General features: G+C 35.8%; 1 protein-coding gene and 1 long non-coding RNA gene across 3 annotated transcripts in view; one reads left to right on the plus strand and one right to left on the minus strand.

The window, feature by feature from the left end:
- The window catches only part of MIB1 (MIB E3 ubiquitin protein ligase 1), a 138,659-nt gene that overhangs the window by 33,235 nt on the left and 87,794 nt on the right, over positions 1 to 17,630 (plus strand). For both annotated transcript variants that reach the window (XM_070513386.1, XM_070513387.1), the window contains exons 5-9: positions 250 to 316; positions 1,635 to 1,839; positions 7,582 to 7,765; positions 14,349 to 14,493; positions 16,068 to 16,201. In XM_070513386.1, the coding sequence (XP_070369487.1) occupies positions 250 to 316; positions 1,635 to 1,839; positions 7,582 to 7,765; positions 14,349 to 14,493; positions 16,068 to 16,201 (735 nt within the window). The remainder of the gene's footprint in view (positions 1 to 249; positions 317 to 1,634; positions 1,840 to 7,581; positions 7,766 to 14,348; positions 14,494 to 16,067; positions 16,202 to 17,630) is intronic.
- LOC139045674 (uncharacterized) lies at positions 3,719 to 7,705 on the minus strand. The gene is made up of 3 exons (XR_011504521.1): positions 7,550 to 7,705; positions 5,129 to 5,305; positions 3,719 to 3,888 (listed from the first exon to the last, which is right to left on the minus strand). It is a non-coding gene; the product is annotated as an uncharacterized lncRNA (long non-coding RNA).

Raw genomic sequence — 17,630 nt, forward strand, 5'->3', positions numbered from 1 at the left:
CCAGTTTGGTGAAACCCTGGGCCGCTGAAGTGGATCATGTGAACTTAACTGCTCGGCCACAGGGCTGGCCCTAAGTATATAGTTTTTCATGGGTGCTTTTCCAAGCAATGTTTAGTCTGACTCTTAACCCAGAACTACTCTTGACTTCTGCTGAGGGTATGTTCTGATTGAACATTTGCTTATTTAAGGTATTGACCCATTCTTGAAGTTTTCAAGAGTGATTTTTCTGGTTTCTTTTCTTTTTCTTAGTCTGATCTGAAGTGTGTCCAGGATGCCAAAGGAGGTTCTTTCTACAGAGATCACTGCCCTGTGCTAGGTGAGTTAGCAGACTAGAGAAAATTACTAAGTAATAGCTCAGAGTTCATGGACTCAGAAAAATGTTTAAATTGGACTTAAAAAAAAATTAGTTACCATTAAAGCTGTTTAAAGAGATAATTTTCTGGTTTTATTTTGGTTTTAAAGCATTTCTTCTTTTTCAATGATTTATTTAGATTCTGAAAGAATTGTCGTGTCTTGAGAATTGATAGGCCATTTATATGTCATATATTTGAAACGTTTGTCTTTCATAAATTTATATTGTTGAAAAATTTAAACTATCAATATTATATATCTTACACTACTGAGAATAGGATCCGAGAATTTAATGCTTATGAATTCCTTAGAATTTTTGTAAAATTGCCTTCTTAATACAAGATTAAGGTAATATAATAAATATAATTTCATGTATCATTAAAAAAAAGAACAAGAAAACCAAAACTACCTTTATTTTATAGATTCTTTGTTGTTGCCATGGTGAACATTTACCACATTCTTCTGCTCAAGCCTTTAGTCTCTGAATGCTTTCCTATCTCATGTGAACTCTCTGTTCTTCTTTCCAAATCACTTGATTTGTCTTTTTGCTAAAAAGTGCTGTTTTCTTGCAACATACCTTAGTTTTCTTTTTTTAAAGGAGAGCATGGAAGAAATACTTAGGTTTTGATGAGCTCTTCCATTTCTCTTGCTTTCAGAAAATTTCCTTTTCGCGTCTTGCCTTCACAAGAAAAGTGTAGAGTTAACATACACATTCTGGATCCCTCAGTGTAGTGTTTTATGATGAGGAATCCTTTTTCCCAGAACCAGCTTTGAAAATAATCTAGGGAATGGGCTTTGAAATATTTAAAAATGCTCTTTAGGCAAAAATCCGAAGAACCATTTGGTAAAAAATAGTACTAAGTGCTTCAAAGACAAAAATAATTCTAGGGTTCTGTTTTGTATTCTCTAGTTAGTTATCATGGCTCTGATGCAGTGATAGTCAACAAGTCATCCAGGCAGAAAAGTAAATGTTTCCACCACCCAGAACTGTGTGTTCTGATAAAGCGTTACATAATCTTTTAAAGGTTCTACTCCTGTTCATTTGTTGTTATAAATCATCACGTTATTTCAATTTTTGAGTCTGATGTTTGTTTTGGTCTGTTTTGTTTTTTTAAAGCTCTCTAGTTCTAGAATCTGATACTTACAGTGTATTCTCAAAACATTTTAAGATTAGGTAGGTGGTAACTAAAATATCTAGAGCTCGTTCTTGTTTAAAAATAATGCAATTGCATGTTGTTGCTCTGATTTTCCTTTTTCTTTGTCAACTCTCTCTGCAATTACAGGTGAGCAGAATGGCAACAGGAATCCTGGTGGATTGCAGATTGGTGACCTGGTAAATATAGATCTTGACCTAGAAATTGTACAGTCTTTGCAGCATGGTCATGGAGGATGGACTGACGGCATGTTTGAGACTTTAACTACAACTGGAACTGTTTGTGGCATTGATGAAGACCATGACATTGTAGTACAGTATCCAAGTGGCAATAGGTTGGTGGTATTTCTTAATTTTCAGTAATGGCAAATAAAGTTAGTAGATAGACACTAGAGCCTTAAAGAAAGCAAATAATGTGATATGACCAAAGTCTCCTTAAAGCTAGCTCTTAGTAGATAAAAATCCAGAATATGTTAGTGAGGTGGAGTGGAGCAAATGATAAGAAGAGTGTGTGTGTGTGTTGTATGTATGTGAATTTATATGAATATATTTATGATACAATTTTCTGTGCACTTTTTTTTCCTTCAGGGAGCAGAATACGTTGTATTAGTATTACATTCAAGTATAACTAAAAATTGTGTGTTCATAATGGACCATATCAATCTACCCTGAATGAGAAGGATAAAATTAAAACTCCTGTGGTCCCTTTCTCCAGGGTTATCTCTTGGTAACACAGCTCTCCCTTGTCACAGACATGTATGCACCCAGTAATCCTTATCACTAACATAGAATTGCTTGCGTCTCCTCACTTCTATACCTTTGCACATACCACTTTCTCCATGCGAAATACCCTTTCCTCCTTTTCTCCCTCTTTCTCTAGTTTAACTTCTCTGCATCTTATATTGAGCTTATATTCTTGGGAACCTCTTCTCTCATCCTCCCTCTGCTGTTCTTCTGTTTAGGTTTCCTATTTATTAAAATGATTATTTACTCTCTAGGTTGTGAGTTTCTTTGAGACTGAGTTGGTGCCTTTTATTTATTTGCACTTCAGGGCCAAAATATATCCAGTTTACTAGTATGTTTGCAATATTTTAAAGAAAAAGCAGTAGTTAAATTGAATAATTGTCAAAACTTTGTTACTGACACGTACATAAAGAAACTAACTCTCTGAGGTTCTTTAGGGGAGGGATTATATGTAGAATAAGAAAAATTAACATTAAGTTGCTTACCAAAGTATAGAATTGGCTCTAATCGTGTTCAAATCTTAAGGAGACACATGACATATCAAGAGACAAAGAAAAAGCATTTGACAAAATCCAACACCCTTTCGTGATGAAAACACTAAATAAACTAGAAACAGAATGGAACTTTTCAGCCTGATAAAGGACATCTACCAAAAACCAACTGCTACTGTCATACTCAGTGGTGAAAGACAGTGCTTTTCCCCTAAGATCAGGAACAAGGCAAGAATGTCTGTTCTCCCCACTTCTTTGCAACACTGCCCTAGAGGGTCTAGCCAGGGCAATTAGACAAGAAAAAGAAATGAAAGGAAGAAGTTAAACCATCTCAGTCACAGGTGACATGATCTTGTGTGTAGAAAAACCCGGGGAGTTCACAGAAAAACTATTAGAACTAATAAATTCAGGAAAGTTGCAGGATACAAGATCAGTACAGAAAAATGACTTGTATTTCTGTACACTAGCAATGAACAGTCTGTAAAGGAAATTAAAACAATTTTGTTACAGTAGTATCACAAAGAATAAAATACTTAAGAATAAATTTTGCCCAAGAAGTGCAGGACTTATGCACTCAAAACTGTAAAACATTGTTGAAGGAAATTAAAGAAGACCAAAATAAATGGAAAGATAGTTCGTGTTTATGGATCAGATGATTTAATGTTCTTTAGATGGTGTGTTAGTTCCTAGGTTGCCATGACAAATGATCACGAACAAGGTGGCTTGAAACAACAGAAATTCATTGTTCCGCAATTCTGGAGGCAAGAAAAGTTAGGGTGTCGGCAAGGTTGGTTCCTTCGGGAGGCTCTGAGGGAGAGTCCACTCTGTGCCTCTCTCCTCACTTCTGGGGGTTGCTGGCAGTCTTTGGTGTTCCTTGGCTTGTAGATGCATCACTCATTTCTTTGCCTCTGTCTTTCACATGGCCTTCTCCTCTGTGTGTCCCTGTGTCTTCACAGGACTTTCTTCTTTGTTTTTTTCTGGGTACAGATTTTAGTTTCAGATGCATTCAAATCAGTCTCTGATTAGTCAAGTTCAGACAGTCATAGGGAGATCATTTGAGACTGGGAGCCACATAAACAATCTCCTAGCTCATTAGTTTATTTTCATCAACCCAACATTTGTAGCTTAACCATCCATGAGGAAGGAACCCTGAGGAGACATATAAGGAAGTTAATTGAGCTCATGGAAATTCTAAAATCTTTTACTAGAAAATGATCAAAAGCTGATTTCACATGACCTTCTTATAAAGATACCAGTCCTTGAATTTAGGGCCCACCCTAATCCATTATGATCTCTTTTTAACTTGATTACATCTGCAAAGACCCTATTTCTAAATATGGTCACATTCAGAGGTAGTGGGGATTAGGATTTCAAAATATATTTTTGAGTAATTTAACCTATAGCAGATGACAGTATTCCCCAAACTAATCAACAGATTCATTGCAGTCCCTATCAAAATGTAGTACCTTTTTTACAGAACTTGGCAGACTGATCCGAAAATTCATACGAAAATTCAAGGGACCCAGAATAGCCAAAATAATTTGAAAAAGAAGAACAAAGTTGGGGGACTCAGAGTTCCTGTTTTCAAGATTTACCACAATCAAGACAGTGTATTACTGATGGAAGAATAGACATGTAGTTGCTGGAATAGAGTTGAGAGTCCAGAAATAAGCTCTTGCATTTAAGGTCAGTTGGTTTTTGACAAGGGTCCAACACAGTTCAGTGGAGAAAGAATAGTTTTTTCAACAAATTGTGCAGACAGTATATACAAATATCGAATCATTATGTTGTATACCTGAAACTAATATAATGTTATATGTCAATTACACCTCAATTAAAAAAATAAAGCTACAATTGATGGTGCTGAGTCAACTGATTATTAACATGCAAAAGAATGAAATTGGGTCCCTGCTATGCACCATATACAAATATTAAGACAAAATGAATCACAGACCAAAATGTGCAAGTTAAACCTACAAAATTCTTAGAACAAAGTGTAGACATAAATCTTTGTGACCTTGGACTAGACAGTGATTTCTTAGATATGACCCCCCAAAGCAGAAGCAACTAAAGAAAAAGTGAATAAATTGGACTTCATCAAAAGTAAAAAATTTTGTGTTTCAAAGGAAACTGTTAAGAAAGTGAAAAGACAGCCGATGGATTGGGAGAAAATATTTGCAAATCATATGTCTGAGTAAGGACTTGTATCTAGAATATATATAAAGAACTCTTAAAATTCATAAGTAAAAGACAACCCAACTGAAAAATGGGCAAAGGATTAGCATAGACATTTTTCCTAAAGAAGATCTAAGATCCCCAATAAGCTAGGGCAGCCATAACAAAATACCACAGACTGGGGGTGTTAAACAACAGAGATTTATTTTCTCACAGTTCTGGAGGCTGGAAGTCCAACACCAAGGTGCCGTCAGGGTTGGTTTCTGGTGACATCTCTTCCTGGCTTGTAGACGGCTGCCTTCTCACTGTGTCCTCGCATGACCTTTTCTCTGTGCATGCTCAGAAAGAGACATCTCTGATGTCTCATCCTCTTCTTATGAGGTCACCAGTCCTGTCAGATTAGTGCCCCATCTTTACAACCTCATTTAACCTTAATTACCTCCTTAAAGGCCCTGTCTCCAAATACAGTCACATTAGGAGTTAGAGCTTCAATATGTAAATTTTGGAGGGAGACAGTTCATTCTATAACAGTCATGAAAAGATGCTTGACATTATTACTTATTAGGGAAATGCAATTCAAAACGATAATGAGATTCCATTTCACGTACTAGAATGGCTAGAATAAAAAAGTCAGATTATTACAAGTGTTGTTGAAAGTGTAGAGAAATTAGAACCAAACCCTTGTACATTAAGGGTAGGAATGTGAAGTGGTCTAGATGCTTTAGAAAACCATTTGGTAGTTCTTCGAAATGTTAAATATATAATTACCATATGACCCAGCGTGTTCACTCATAGGTTTATACCCAAGAGAATTGAAAATGTGTCCACCCAAAAAACCTGTACGTGAATGTTTGTAGAAGCATTATTCATGCATCAGCCAAAACATGGAAATAACCCAAATGTCTATCAACTCATGAATGGGTAAACAAAATGGATATATCCATATGATGGATCCATACTTTTTGACCATAAATAGGAATGGCATATACTGACATATGCTGCAACATAGATAAATCTTCAAAACATTATCCTGAGTGAAAGAAGCCAGTCACAAAAGGTCACGTATTATGTGATCCTATTTATATAAAATGTCCAGAATAAGCAAATCCATAGAAACAGAAAGTATATTACTGGTTGTTAGGGGCTGAGGAGCGGGGTGAATGTGGAATGACTGCTAATTGCTATGGGCTATCTTTCTTTAGTGATGAAAATGAAATTAGATAGTGGTGCTTGGTTGTTAACTCTGAATATACTAAAACCCACTGAATTATACATTTTAAATGAGTGAATTGTATGGAATGTGAATTACATCTCAATAAAGCTGTTAATGCTAAGGGACAGATCTTTACATAACAAGTTCAGGTTAGCATGTACTAACATATTTTGTATTAAATATTATCTTGTTTGTTGTTTGGAAATGTTAGGTTAACACAAATTAGGATTATTACTTGCAGAAATGTTTTTTGACCAAAATTCTTCCTTGGGCAATAGTTTTAACAGTAATGTGACGTTTGAGTTATAGAAAATAATATTTTGGGGCCGGCCCTGTGGCTGAGTGGTTAAGTTTGTGTGCTCTGCTGCGGCAGCCCAGGGTTTCACCGCTTCGGATCCTTGGCGTGGACATGGCACCGCTCAGCAGGTCATGCTGAGGCGGCACCCCACATGCCACAGCTAGAAGGAACCACAACTAAAAATGTACAACTATGTACCGGGGGGCTTTGGGAGAAAAAGGAGAAATGAAATCTTAAAAAAAATAATAATATTTTTTTCTTTATTTATCCAACAAAAATTTATTAAGTACTTATCCAGTATTAGGCCCTATGATTAGAGCTAGGATTACAAAGAGAATTAAGACATGGTCCCCTGCTTTGAAGGGGTTTCTCTTTTAGTTTAGATAGATAAAACCAGAAAAAACTGTATTAAAATGTTGTACGTAATTGTGATAGGTAAGTATTCAGGGTATTCTGAAGGTACAAAAGAAGAGTGGTCATTTCAGCTGGGCAAATCAGAGAGAACTTCAGAGAGAAAATTACATTTGAAGTAAGTTTGAAAGATTGACTCAGTTTTTACCAGGGCAGGGAAGGAGGCAGAGGAAACAACTTGAGTAAATACTGCTGTATTCAGGCACTATAATAGGTCTAGTTAGTTTTTGGAATATTGGGAGTAAGGTGAAGGGCACTGTGATCAATAAGGCTGAAAAGAAAACTTTTTGTGTCTGATTTTTATTCTTAACTGGTCAGAAGTATTTCTTTCTCTTTGTGGTTCCTTTAGAAAGAAAAATTTACTTACATGATTACAGGAATTTAATAAGCAGATTTTTGTATGTTGGGACCTCTCAAAGTCTTTTAAATGTTAATGACCATTTGAATTAAGGAAGAGTGATACAATCAGTGTGTATTTTATAACAATTTTTTAAAACATGTAAGAGAATAAAACTAGACAGAAGCATATCATACTAGGGTGGCGAGATTGTGGATCACTCTTTTCCCAAATTTGTATAATAAAATTATAAAAAGAAATACAGATCATCGAGGATGTAGTTGCAAAGGAATGCTTTGCTCTTTTGATGTGTTATAAGGCTTTCGCCCGTGCAGTGTTTAACTAAGAATGTTGTGTTGAAATTCAGTAAACTTACCGTACATTTTGAGTTTTGGCTTTGATCTTCAGGTGGACCTTCAATCCTGCCGTTCTCACAAAAGCAAACATTGTCCGAAGTGGGGATGCTGCTCAGGGTGCAGAGGGAGGCACCTCCCAGTTTCAAGTGGGTGATCTCGTACAAGTGTGTTACGATCTGGAAAGAATTAAACTTCTACAGCGAGGACATGGAGAATGGGCTGAAGCTATGCTCCCAGTGAGTATATATCAAATAGTTTTGGACTAAGAATTACACCATGCTTATATAGTTTTAAAAAGTACTTTAATTTTAGAAAGTAAGTTAACATACTCTTGAGAATTGTACTCTTGGCAGCTAGGCATACTTATGCCTTTTATTTTCTAATTTATTTCAGTTAAATTAGTCTGGGAAAGTTCAAAAAGAGATATAGTTAATATTTTCTGATAGAGCTGTTAGTGGAAAAGGTAATGGGGGAAGGTAATGAAGGTAACGTAGGTAATGTAATGTACAGGCACTTTCCTGGTACTTGACCCCAGAATGGGAGCCACATGCTTATATGCCACTAACAGTGCCGGCCCACTGCTGCTTTCCTCAGTTGGGGCCCTGCCCCTGTAAACCTCAGAATGTGGAAGGGAAATTCAGAATGTGTGCCTTCTAAGGTGGCTTTGTTCCCAAAGACCTACAGTTTAATTATTTATTCATTCAATACATTTTTAATCAAATGTTAAGCAACAATGAAAAAATTTGTTTGCCCTCTTTTCATCCATCCTTTTCTTTCTTCGTCTGTCCCTCTGTCCTTTTGTCTCATCCTGTTACTCCCCTCGTTGCCTTACTCTGTATCCCATTTCCTTCCACCTTGCTGTGTCCTATTCAGCCTTCCACTTTGCCCACTCCCATCTCATCCAGTCCCAAATCCTGTCCCCCAAGTCCCATCCCGTTCAGTGCCTCCTTCCTGTCCCGTGTGCCTCCCCTCCCATCCCGCTTCGTATCCCATCCCCCCCGTGCTGTGTGGTCTCATCCCCCGTCCTGGCCAACACCTCCTTCTCTTCCTGTCCAGCCCCAGCTCATGCCCCGTTTAGCCCTCTGCCCCCTCCCATCCTGTCCAGTCCGCCCTCCCTGTCCTTCCTGTTGTTCTGTTCCTCCATCAGTCCATCCTTCCTTCCTCAGCAGATATTTTAGCACAAACAATATGCATTTTAGGCTTTGGAGATGCAATAGTGAACAAAACAAAAAAAAACCCCCTCTGTTGTTATGGTGCTTTCGTTCAAACACATTCCATAGTTTACAGGTACTGCTGATGTTATTTTTTATTGCTTTAGTTAAATATTGAATAAATGATAGTTGTGTATGTTTTTCAGGACTGTATTTTGGAATCTTTATTTTTGTCAAAAAATTAAGTTCTGTATAATCCCTCTTTGTTTACTTTTGATATTAAAGTTAGTTAAAAAATGTTTCAGTATACTTCAAGCCTCACTATAGTGTGGTTTTACTTAAAGTGTAATCTTTCAATATGTTTTATAGGAGCTATATATCCTATTTTAAGATTTTTCATACACAAGATGTTTTTGTTTTTCCACTTAGCAGCTTCCATCTGTTGAATGTCCAGTTATCCTCAGTTCTGTGCTAGATGCTATATACTTACACATGTGCACACATGCATACGTATATGTGTACCCAAACTACATATATATACAGACTTTATTTGTCTTAGGAATATTGTAAGTAGGTGGTGGAACGGCATCCTTATTTTAAAGATGAGGAAATCAGTGCTAAGATTCTGAACTGGAATTTGAACTCAAAAACCTAAGTACTCTGTCTCCCATATTACGCTATTGTATAAGCAAAACCTCTGAATAATTTCTAGAGAGAAATTCTGGGATTCCAGTAGTGGTAGGGTAGATTTGAATCTTCTCAAATCCTTTTTTGTTTTAAAGATTGGCACCTGAGCTAACAGCTGTTGCCAATCTTTTTTTTTTTTTTTTCCCTCTGCTTTTTCTCCCCAAATACCCTCAGTACACAGTGGTATATTTTGGTTGTGGATCCTTCTAGTTATGGCATGTAGGATGCCGCCTCAGCGTGGCCTGACAAGGTGTGCCATGTCTGCGCTCAGGATCCGAACCAGCAAAACCCTGGGCTGCCGAGCGGAGCATGTGAACTTAACCACTTGGCCACAGGGCCAGCCCCTCAAATCCTCTTGATAGAAACAGTCAACAACTAGGTTAGCATAACCAAAAAAAGCCACAAGCAACTATAACAAAGCCAGGTGACAGAGTAGCCTAAAACCCTAAAATATGAATGAGGAGAGATAAACCACTGACAGCTACTGGGTCTGCATCTGTCCATATGGCAGCAGAGAATTAGTGGGGCATCAGATGGACCTGAGAATGGGAGGACTCCAAAATAGCTAACAAGTGTTCATTGGCTAGTGTGTTCACAACAGCTGAACCTGAGAGGACTCTTGCAGACTCCAGTCTGGGGTAAGAGCAATAGGTCCATGCTAAAGTTTGAAGGGACTGGAGCAGCCTGGGTCTGTAAACTGTCAAAACTAACCAGCCAAAGCTCCCTTCCAGGGCAGAGCTCTCCATTGAAGAGAAAGTGCTGGGAATAGAAACCAAATTGAATAGGATAGAGACGATAGGGACAAAGGAAAGAGTAGGTCCAAATAAAAGTTGGAAGGGATCATGGTTCAATCCCCATGCATAATTCTTACTGAAAAAAAAGGATAAGGAATAGAATAACTTCTCTACAGACAAATGAAAGTACACCGGAAAAATATGCACAGAAAACTAAAATCTAATAATTCAAAATAAGCTAAAAGAAATTAAGAAAATGATAAAAGATGTGAGAGAATGAAATAAATCATAATAAGAAGTGAGGTGATAGAACTTAGGAGAGAATTGAAAAGATCATTTTAGAAATGAAGGGTAATCTAGAAGCAACACAGAGCAAATAAATACAACGTATAATGTCTTAAGAGAAATAGATAAAAAGAAGGAACATTTTTAAAATAAAAAAGATATGTATTTGAGAGAAAGTGGCAGGTATAGAATATCTAATATACGTGTATTAGGAGGCCTTGCAAAAAGGAGTAACAGAAACTAAAGCAATGGAATATAACGAATACTAAAATTTGTAATTCTAGAAAAATTTTCATGAAATTAAGATTTGAAACTAAATATTAAAAGGACACATTGCATATCTGGGAAGACTGACCCAGAACACCAAACACTGAGCCCTATTCTGGTAAGATAACTGAACCTTCAAGAAAAGAAAAAATTACTTGGGTGTCTCGTAAAAAAGATCAAGTTATTTATAAAGGAAAGAAAATCAGATTGCTGTTAAGAAAAAATCTAATCTCAGTGTTTTATGCCAGGAAACAATGAAATAACATTCATTAAGGTTCTCAAGGAAACAAAGTGTAAGCTAGGAATTTTATATATAAGCAAACTGACTTTCAAGTGTAAAGGCTACAAGCTGCTGTGAGGGGTGAAAAGTCAGAGTCTTGTTCCCATGAGCCTCTGCTGAGCAGTCTGGAGAGTTAGCTTCAGAGAACCAAAGTGACGGCAGAGACGTCAGCTTAGGACTGGTGGTGGTTGTTGAGTGTGTATTTTTTTGTTGAACCAAGATTAAATAATGGTTAGAAAGGAAAGGGTAGAGTCTATAATGGTTATAACCTCGCACAATGTAGATAAAGTACAACTGTCAAAAAATGGGCTGGGAATGGAGAGTATAGGGAAAGTTGAATAAGCTGCGTTTTTTTTGTTGTGTTTTGTTTTGGTTTTAAAGATTGGCACCTGAGCTAACAACTGTTGCCAATCTTTTTTTTTCTGCTTTTTCTCCCCAAATCCCCCCCCGTACATAGTTGTGTATTTTTAGTTGTGGGTCCTTCTAGTTGTGGCATGTGGGACACCGCCTCAACATGGCGAGATGAGCAGTGCCACATCCATGCCCAGGATCCGAACCAGCGAAACCCTGGGCTGCTGCAGCTGAGCGTGTGAACTTAACCACTCGGCCATGGGACTGGCCCCTAATAAGCTGTTTGATTGCTTTTTAATTATTAATTGGGACTAAATACTGTTATTTAAATCACAATATCGGGGGAGAAAGAGGGTAAGGGGAAGAACATATGAATGACTAATTTCAATATATGTACCAGGGAACCAATAGATGATATATATATATATATATATTTTTTTTTAAAAGAGGGAATAAGAGTATATAATATATAAGTATAAATATAACTATCAGGACAATATAATTTAATATGAAGTTTTAATATAAACTTTATATTAATAAAAGCAAACAATGGAAAGATTAACCATAAAGTTAAAAAAATGTGTATAAAAACAATATGATATAGGGGACAAAGGTAGAAGGGAGATGTCTTTGAATATGTGTTGTTTTATGATTTAATTTGAAACCACATATATATTTTATACAATTATATAACAAAATTAAATTTAAAAAAGAAACTCCTAAAGTGGAAAGTAAAGTGAAAGAGTGAACCTAAATGTGTTTCCTGTTGTCATAACTGTACAGAGAGTGACTTTTAAACATAGTCATTTGTTTTTATGTCCTCAGAGGAGGACTATACCCTACAGAACTGCATAGAAAAGGAAATATTTAACGATTTTCAGGAATCTTATTGTTTGTAATAGGGTTCAATTGTTATTCTGAGATTATTGTGTATGTAATATGACAAAAAAGACTGTTATATAGTAATTCTAATTCTGTTATCTTCAGTGACCTTGAGAACCAGAATGATCAGAGTGGGAAAAAAAGATACAGATGTAATATGAGAGGTTAAGTAAAAACCCTGTACTCTTGAATTTGAATTGAAAGTATTTTAACTTAGAATTTCATCCTTTTAAAACAAAATAAAACAGATCCTCCCTTTTTCCTAGCTCTGTTCATGAAAAGGCCTAGAAACAATGACCATTCCAGTCACAATAACCAACCTTAGTGCCCAGATTATGGTTTTGAAATTTCCCTCCGTAAAGAACCAAGTCTCTTTGGAGAAACAGCTAATTCTAGCTCTTTGGCAGGAAGTGAGCCTCAGGAAGAGAACCTCAGAAATGAAGTGAACCTCAGAAAGTGGACCTCAGAAATGGCTAATTCTAGCTCTTTGGCAGGAAGATGAGCCTTATGCTAGATAGCAAGGAAGCTATCAAAGATTTTTAGGTCATGTCAAAAGGATCTAGCAGCCACACTTGAAGGGTTTCTTAGCAATTCAGAGACAAATGAACCTATTAAACTCTGTGAATTGGCAAAATTCAGATTGTAAGAAACTATATAGAACAAATAACCCTGTTTCTTCAACAAATAATTTGCAAAGAAAAAAATATATGTAGACTTTATTTGGAGCTTGATTTAAACTAAAAAAATGTATCAGTTATGAGGCAATTGGAAATTTGAACACTCACTGGTATTTTATGTTATTGTAGAGTTATTGATAATTTGGGGTGGGTTGGTAATAAGTATTATGTCTTAAAAAAAAGAGTTTATATGACGAAATAATGTAGGGAGAATGTGTAGGGGAAAATAAGATTGGCCATGAGCTGATAATTATTGAAACTGGTTGATGGGTACGTGAAGATTCAATATATATTGTCTACTTTTGTGTGTTTGAGATCTTCCATAATGGATCGTTAAGGAGGAAAAAACAAAGAATGCATCCTCATAGAATTTGAGACGGTGGCAGGAAATTCCAAGTGAAAATGCTTAATGAGAAGTTAAAATTGGGGTGTGTTGGGGGTGAGCAGGGGGATAAACAGGACTAGAGAAGTATAGTTTTGGAGTCTTTGAAAATAAGATGATAGTTATCAAAGTGGATTAAATTTTTAAGAAAGAAGAATAAAAAATTAAGGAATAAAATTTTGGAAGAATGAACAGATTTAGAGATCTGAAGAAGAAAAGGAGGTCAGTGAGTGGAGAAAAGGAAGGACCAGGCAGAAGGATTAGACTGTCATCCAGAAATCAAGGGAATAGTTTCAAGAAGTTTGGGTCTCATGCTATGGAGAGGTCAAAAGAGAAAAACAAGTCAAGGACAATCACTCCTCTGTGTTAGGAAGTAGTCAGATTTTATCACTATTCTTCACCAATTTTCTAGTATTATTTGCTATTCTATTGTGCTTAAGAGAATGGGTTTGCAACCTGAGTTTGAAATGGGGCTAATAATAGCACTTAACTTTCAGGATTGTACATATCAGGTGAGTCAGTGCATATAAAGCTCTTAGAACAGTTTCTGCCACATGATGAGAGCTGCTCCTGCTGATTGTGTTCTGCACCTGATTGCCCTGCTTATTCTGTTTATTTAATAAGCATCTTGTTTCTGCACACTTCTGTTATGGAATCAGGCGTGCCTCCAAAAAGGATTTAAACGTAGATGTAGGCTTTGAGCCCTTTGTGGTTTAAATAGGTATTTTTAGAAATCTGATTTTCTTTTTTTAGGCTGGATTGATGATGGATTTTGGACTACTTGAGTTACGAGTTCTCGAGATAGATCTTATGGTGTTAAAAAAGAAGGGTTGAATATCAAAAAGCAAAATTTTGTGAACTTTTATGAAGAAGATAGGCTGTCATGATCTATTTTTGTTTGTATATTCTTGTGGAAGTATAGTAGTTTTATTAAAATATTTTTTAAAGATACTCTTTAAAGTTTGTAACTAATAAATAACCCATTTGTATATGGTTATCCTTTAAAAGTTTTTTCATTAGGAACGAAGTAAAATTAATTCTTTAAACATGTAAAAACTAGTGATTGATTTTTATGGTATATACTTTAGACTTAGAAACATGAATCTAATTTTTTTTTTTAAAGACTTTAGGTAAAGTTGGCCGAGTACAACAGATTTATTCAGACAGTGATTTAAAGGTAGAAGTTTGTGGAACATCTTGGACGTATAATCCAGCAGCGGTTTCCAAGGTGGCATCTGCAGGATCAGCCATTAGCAATGCATCTGGTGGTATGTTTTGTGTCGTGTTTCTTTAAAAGTGATATGGTTTACAGTAGAACCCCTGCTAATTCCGGGTTCTCGTATACAGGTAACGTCATATGTGTTCTTGGTTTTCTCCTAGATCACATAACCTCACTTGAATGTTAACTACCTTTTCAAATTTCACTGAAGTTTTTTTTCCTTTTTCATACAATCAACAACCCTTCTTCTGGCTGAGGTATGCCCTGGAAAAGTTCAAGGGCTTCTCCACATCAAATCTGAGATATCTGAAATTCACCATTCTACTCTTTAATTAGAGCTTTTGTTTTCTGCCAAAGAACCATCACTTTCTTAGACTGCTTTATTTTCTCCATATTTCCAACATTATTGATAGCAGATGGCTTTCTTTCTGGATATTTTTACATATCAGCCATATTTTTTCCCTTTGTTATACATGCCGCAATGAGTAGAAAACCATGTTGAGATGTGAATATGCTGGATGCTTGGGTGGGCTTATGCCCAAAGTCTTTCCTCTCTATGCTCAAGCTTTATATACACAGACTCAATTCATTTTGCAACAAATTCCAAATTACTGTACGTATATTGTTGTTGTCCAGAAAAGAAGATAGAACGATAATTGTAAACAATAAAAAAAAAAAGGAAAATATTAAGTGACCTCCAGTTTTATTTTGTACTACTTGATACTTCCTTTGCTTTTGTCTCTTCTTTCCTGCTGTAATTTGCTAGTATGCTTGAAGTTTAAATCGGGGGGTGTTGATTTTTACCTTGAGTTTAGATGGCATCATAACACTACATGCAAATTAAAAGAGTGAAAGATGATTAATATCCTTCTCTCAAATAATGTGGACTTAGTGTTGGTCCTCTGCCCCACTTTGTGATTTCTTTGCTCTCCAATAAGTAGACCCAAGAATTAAGGAGTTGAACTGAGTAGGTTCTCTACTGATTAATGCTGTTTAGGAAAAAATACGTTATAAAAGGGTCTATGTAAATACATCCCTGGTTCTTTCTTGTTTTAGTCAAAACCAATCAATTAGCACCTTTGAAGTCTGTTCTTAACACTTGGATGTCCCTTTTTCAACTGAAAATTTGGGTTTGTCCCTAAAATAGTTCCCTGGATATCATAGAGATTACATAGCTTATTCATCATAATCAATGATCTGTTGATTTATTCTAAGCTCTGTAGCTTTGAGCTCCGAGAGTTGGTGTGGTATGCTTAAGACCTGAAAGGAAGTTTGTATCATTATGATACTCCCATTGCAGTATGTTCATTTGTAATACCCTTGGTATGACTTCTAACTCTTGAATTATTCTTTCTGTGTAACTACTTTTTCTGATATTTTACCGTGAAATACATGAATTGGATAAAACTGAGAATACTTATCAGCTTGAATTTAATGCAGCTTTATATGGTAGTAGTTATAATTTGTATGGGTGATCTCTGTAGCATAATACAGAAGTAACATTAATGATAGAAATAATAAAGAAGAAAAAGTATATGTTATAGACATGTGGGTAATGCTTGTCTGTTAGTAGTTAAGGTTTGAGATCCTCCTCTATTAGCAGCTTTATTTGATGCTTTACAGAAAGACTCTCCCAACTCTTGAAGAAATTATTTGAAACCCAAGAATCTGGTGACCTCAATGAAGAATTAGTTAAGGCTGCTGCCAATGGAGATGTTGCTAAAGTGGAAGATTTGCTAAAAAGACCAGATGTGGATGTGAGCATTTTAAAAATTATTTTGAAGCATACACAAAAATAAAATAGTATAATGAACCTTATACTTGAAGAATTATTAGGATTTTACCACAGGTGCCTCATCTATTCATTCTTCCTTGTTTTTCTGAGATGTTTTAAAGAAGACACCAGACATCATTTTTCAGTGTGCATTTCTAAAAGATATTGATGTTTTTGTATTTTAACACTGTGACCTTTTTTATTTTATGATTGACAAAACTTACATTTAGGTTTTTAAGTGGCTAGTGTCCCTTTGGGAAATTCAGTGAAAAAGATGTAAATGCCATCTTGTCATGTCTTTTAAATGTATTTTAGAAACTTTTATGAGCAATTTTTTATCCCTCTTTTCAAAACATTTAAACTTTTCCCCTCCCCTCCCTGTGAAGGTTGACTATTTCATAGTTTATAATGCAGATGAATTAAAGATTATGCATTTTGTAAATGTTAATGGTTGATGTAATTTTACCATTCACATAAGCCATATTTTGAATAGGCTATTTTGGTTCTTGCTTAGTCATCTGTTGTCTTTGCCGCCGTGCTGGCACTGATGTGATGTTCAGTGCCCACCAGGAGGTTGTGGGTGGAGTGGCAGTTTGAGCCATTGTCACTGTGTTGTGAGGGCTTTTGTTGCCACACCTTTGCATGTAAGTATGCTAGCCAGTTTGAAGAAGATCAGATCTATGATTGTAAAGTATAAGCATCTTATTCCTCATGTGGCATTTTAGGTTTCTTAGAGAGAGAGCAGTTGCAGCAGCACAGCACAGTGATTTCTTGATTGATTGCAAGTAATTTTTCTCGGATACTAGAGTACCAAATGTTTTTTGTGTTTGAAAGATAGAGTCCGACTTCTTATTTATTCAGTGAAGCAGATTTACGTTTTATTATACTTAATTTTTTTCATTTGACTACTAATTTATTTTAGTTATTTTTTAACAGTGTCATACATTGCAAAAATTATAAGGGAAAAATAGTTTTACTAGATTTTTTATGGAAAACAACATCTCCTCCTCAACCTTATTTTCCCATTCTTCAGAGCCAACTATTTTCACCTCTTTCAGCTGATTTTCTTGATATGTTTACCTCCACATCTTCCAATAACATACTTCTGTTGTTATTTCTTGATTTTTATGTTTTAGGAGTTATCTTTTGATATCTCCCTGTGAAAGTGAGGATTCAACTTTATTTCACCACCTGCAGCCCACTTTCACACATACACACTCCTCCCAGCTTCTTAACGTGGTTATATTGTGTTGTAATTTTGTTAAGATTAGAATTAGTTGTGCATGTTCTATATCTGAGCTGTGGAGGATACTATATTGTATTTTCCCACACAACTTTTTGTTTTCCTTGCTGTTCATAATTGTTCTTTTTTAAACAATAATTCACTATATGTAGTTTGCATATAGTGAAAT

Source organism: Equus asinus, chromosome 7, assembly GCF_041296235.1.
Source record: "Equus asinus isolate D_3611 breed Donkey chromosome 7, EquAss-T2T_v2, whole genome shotgun sequence".
NCBI lineage: Eukaryota > Metazoa > Chordata > Mammalia > Perissodactyla > Equidae > Equus > Equus asinus.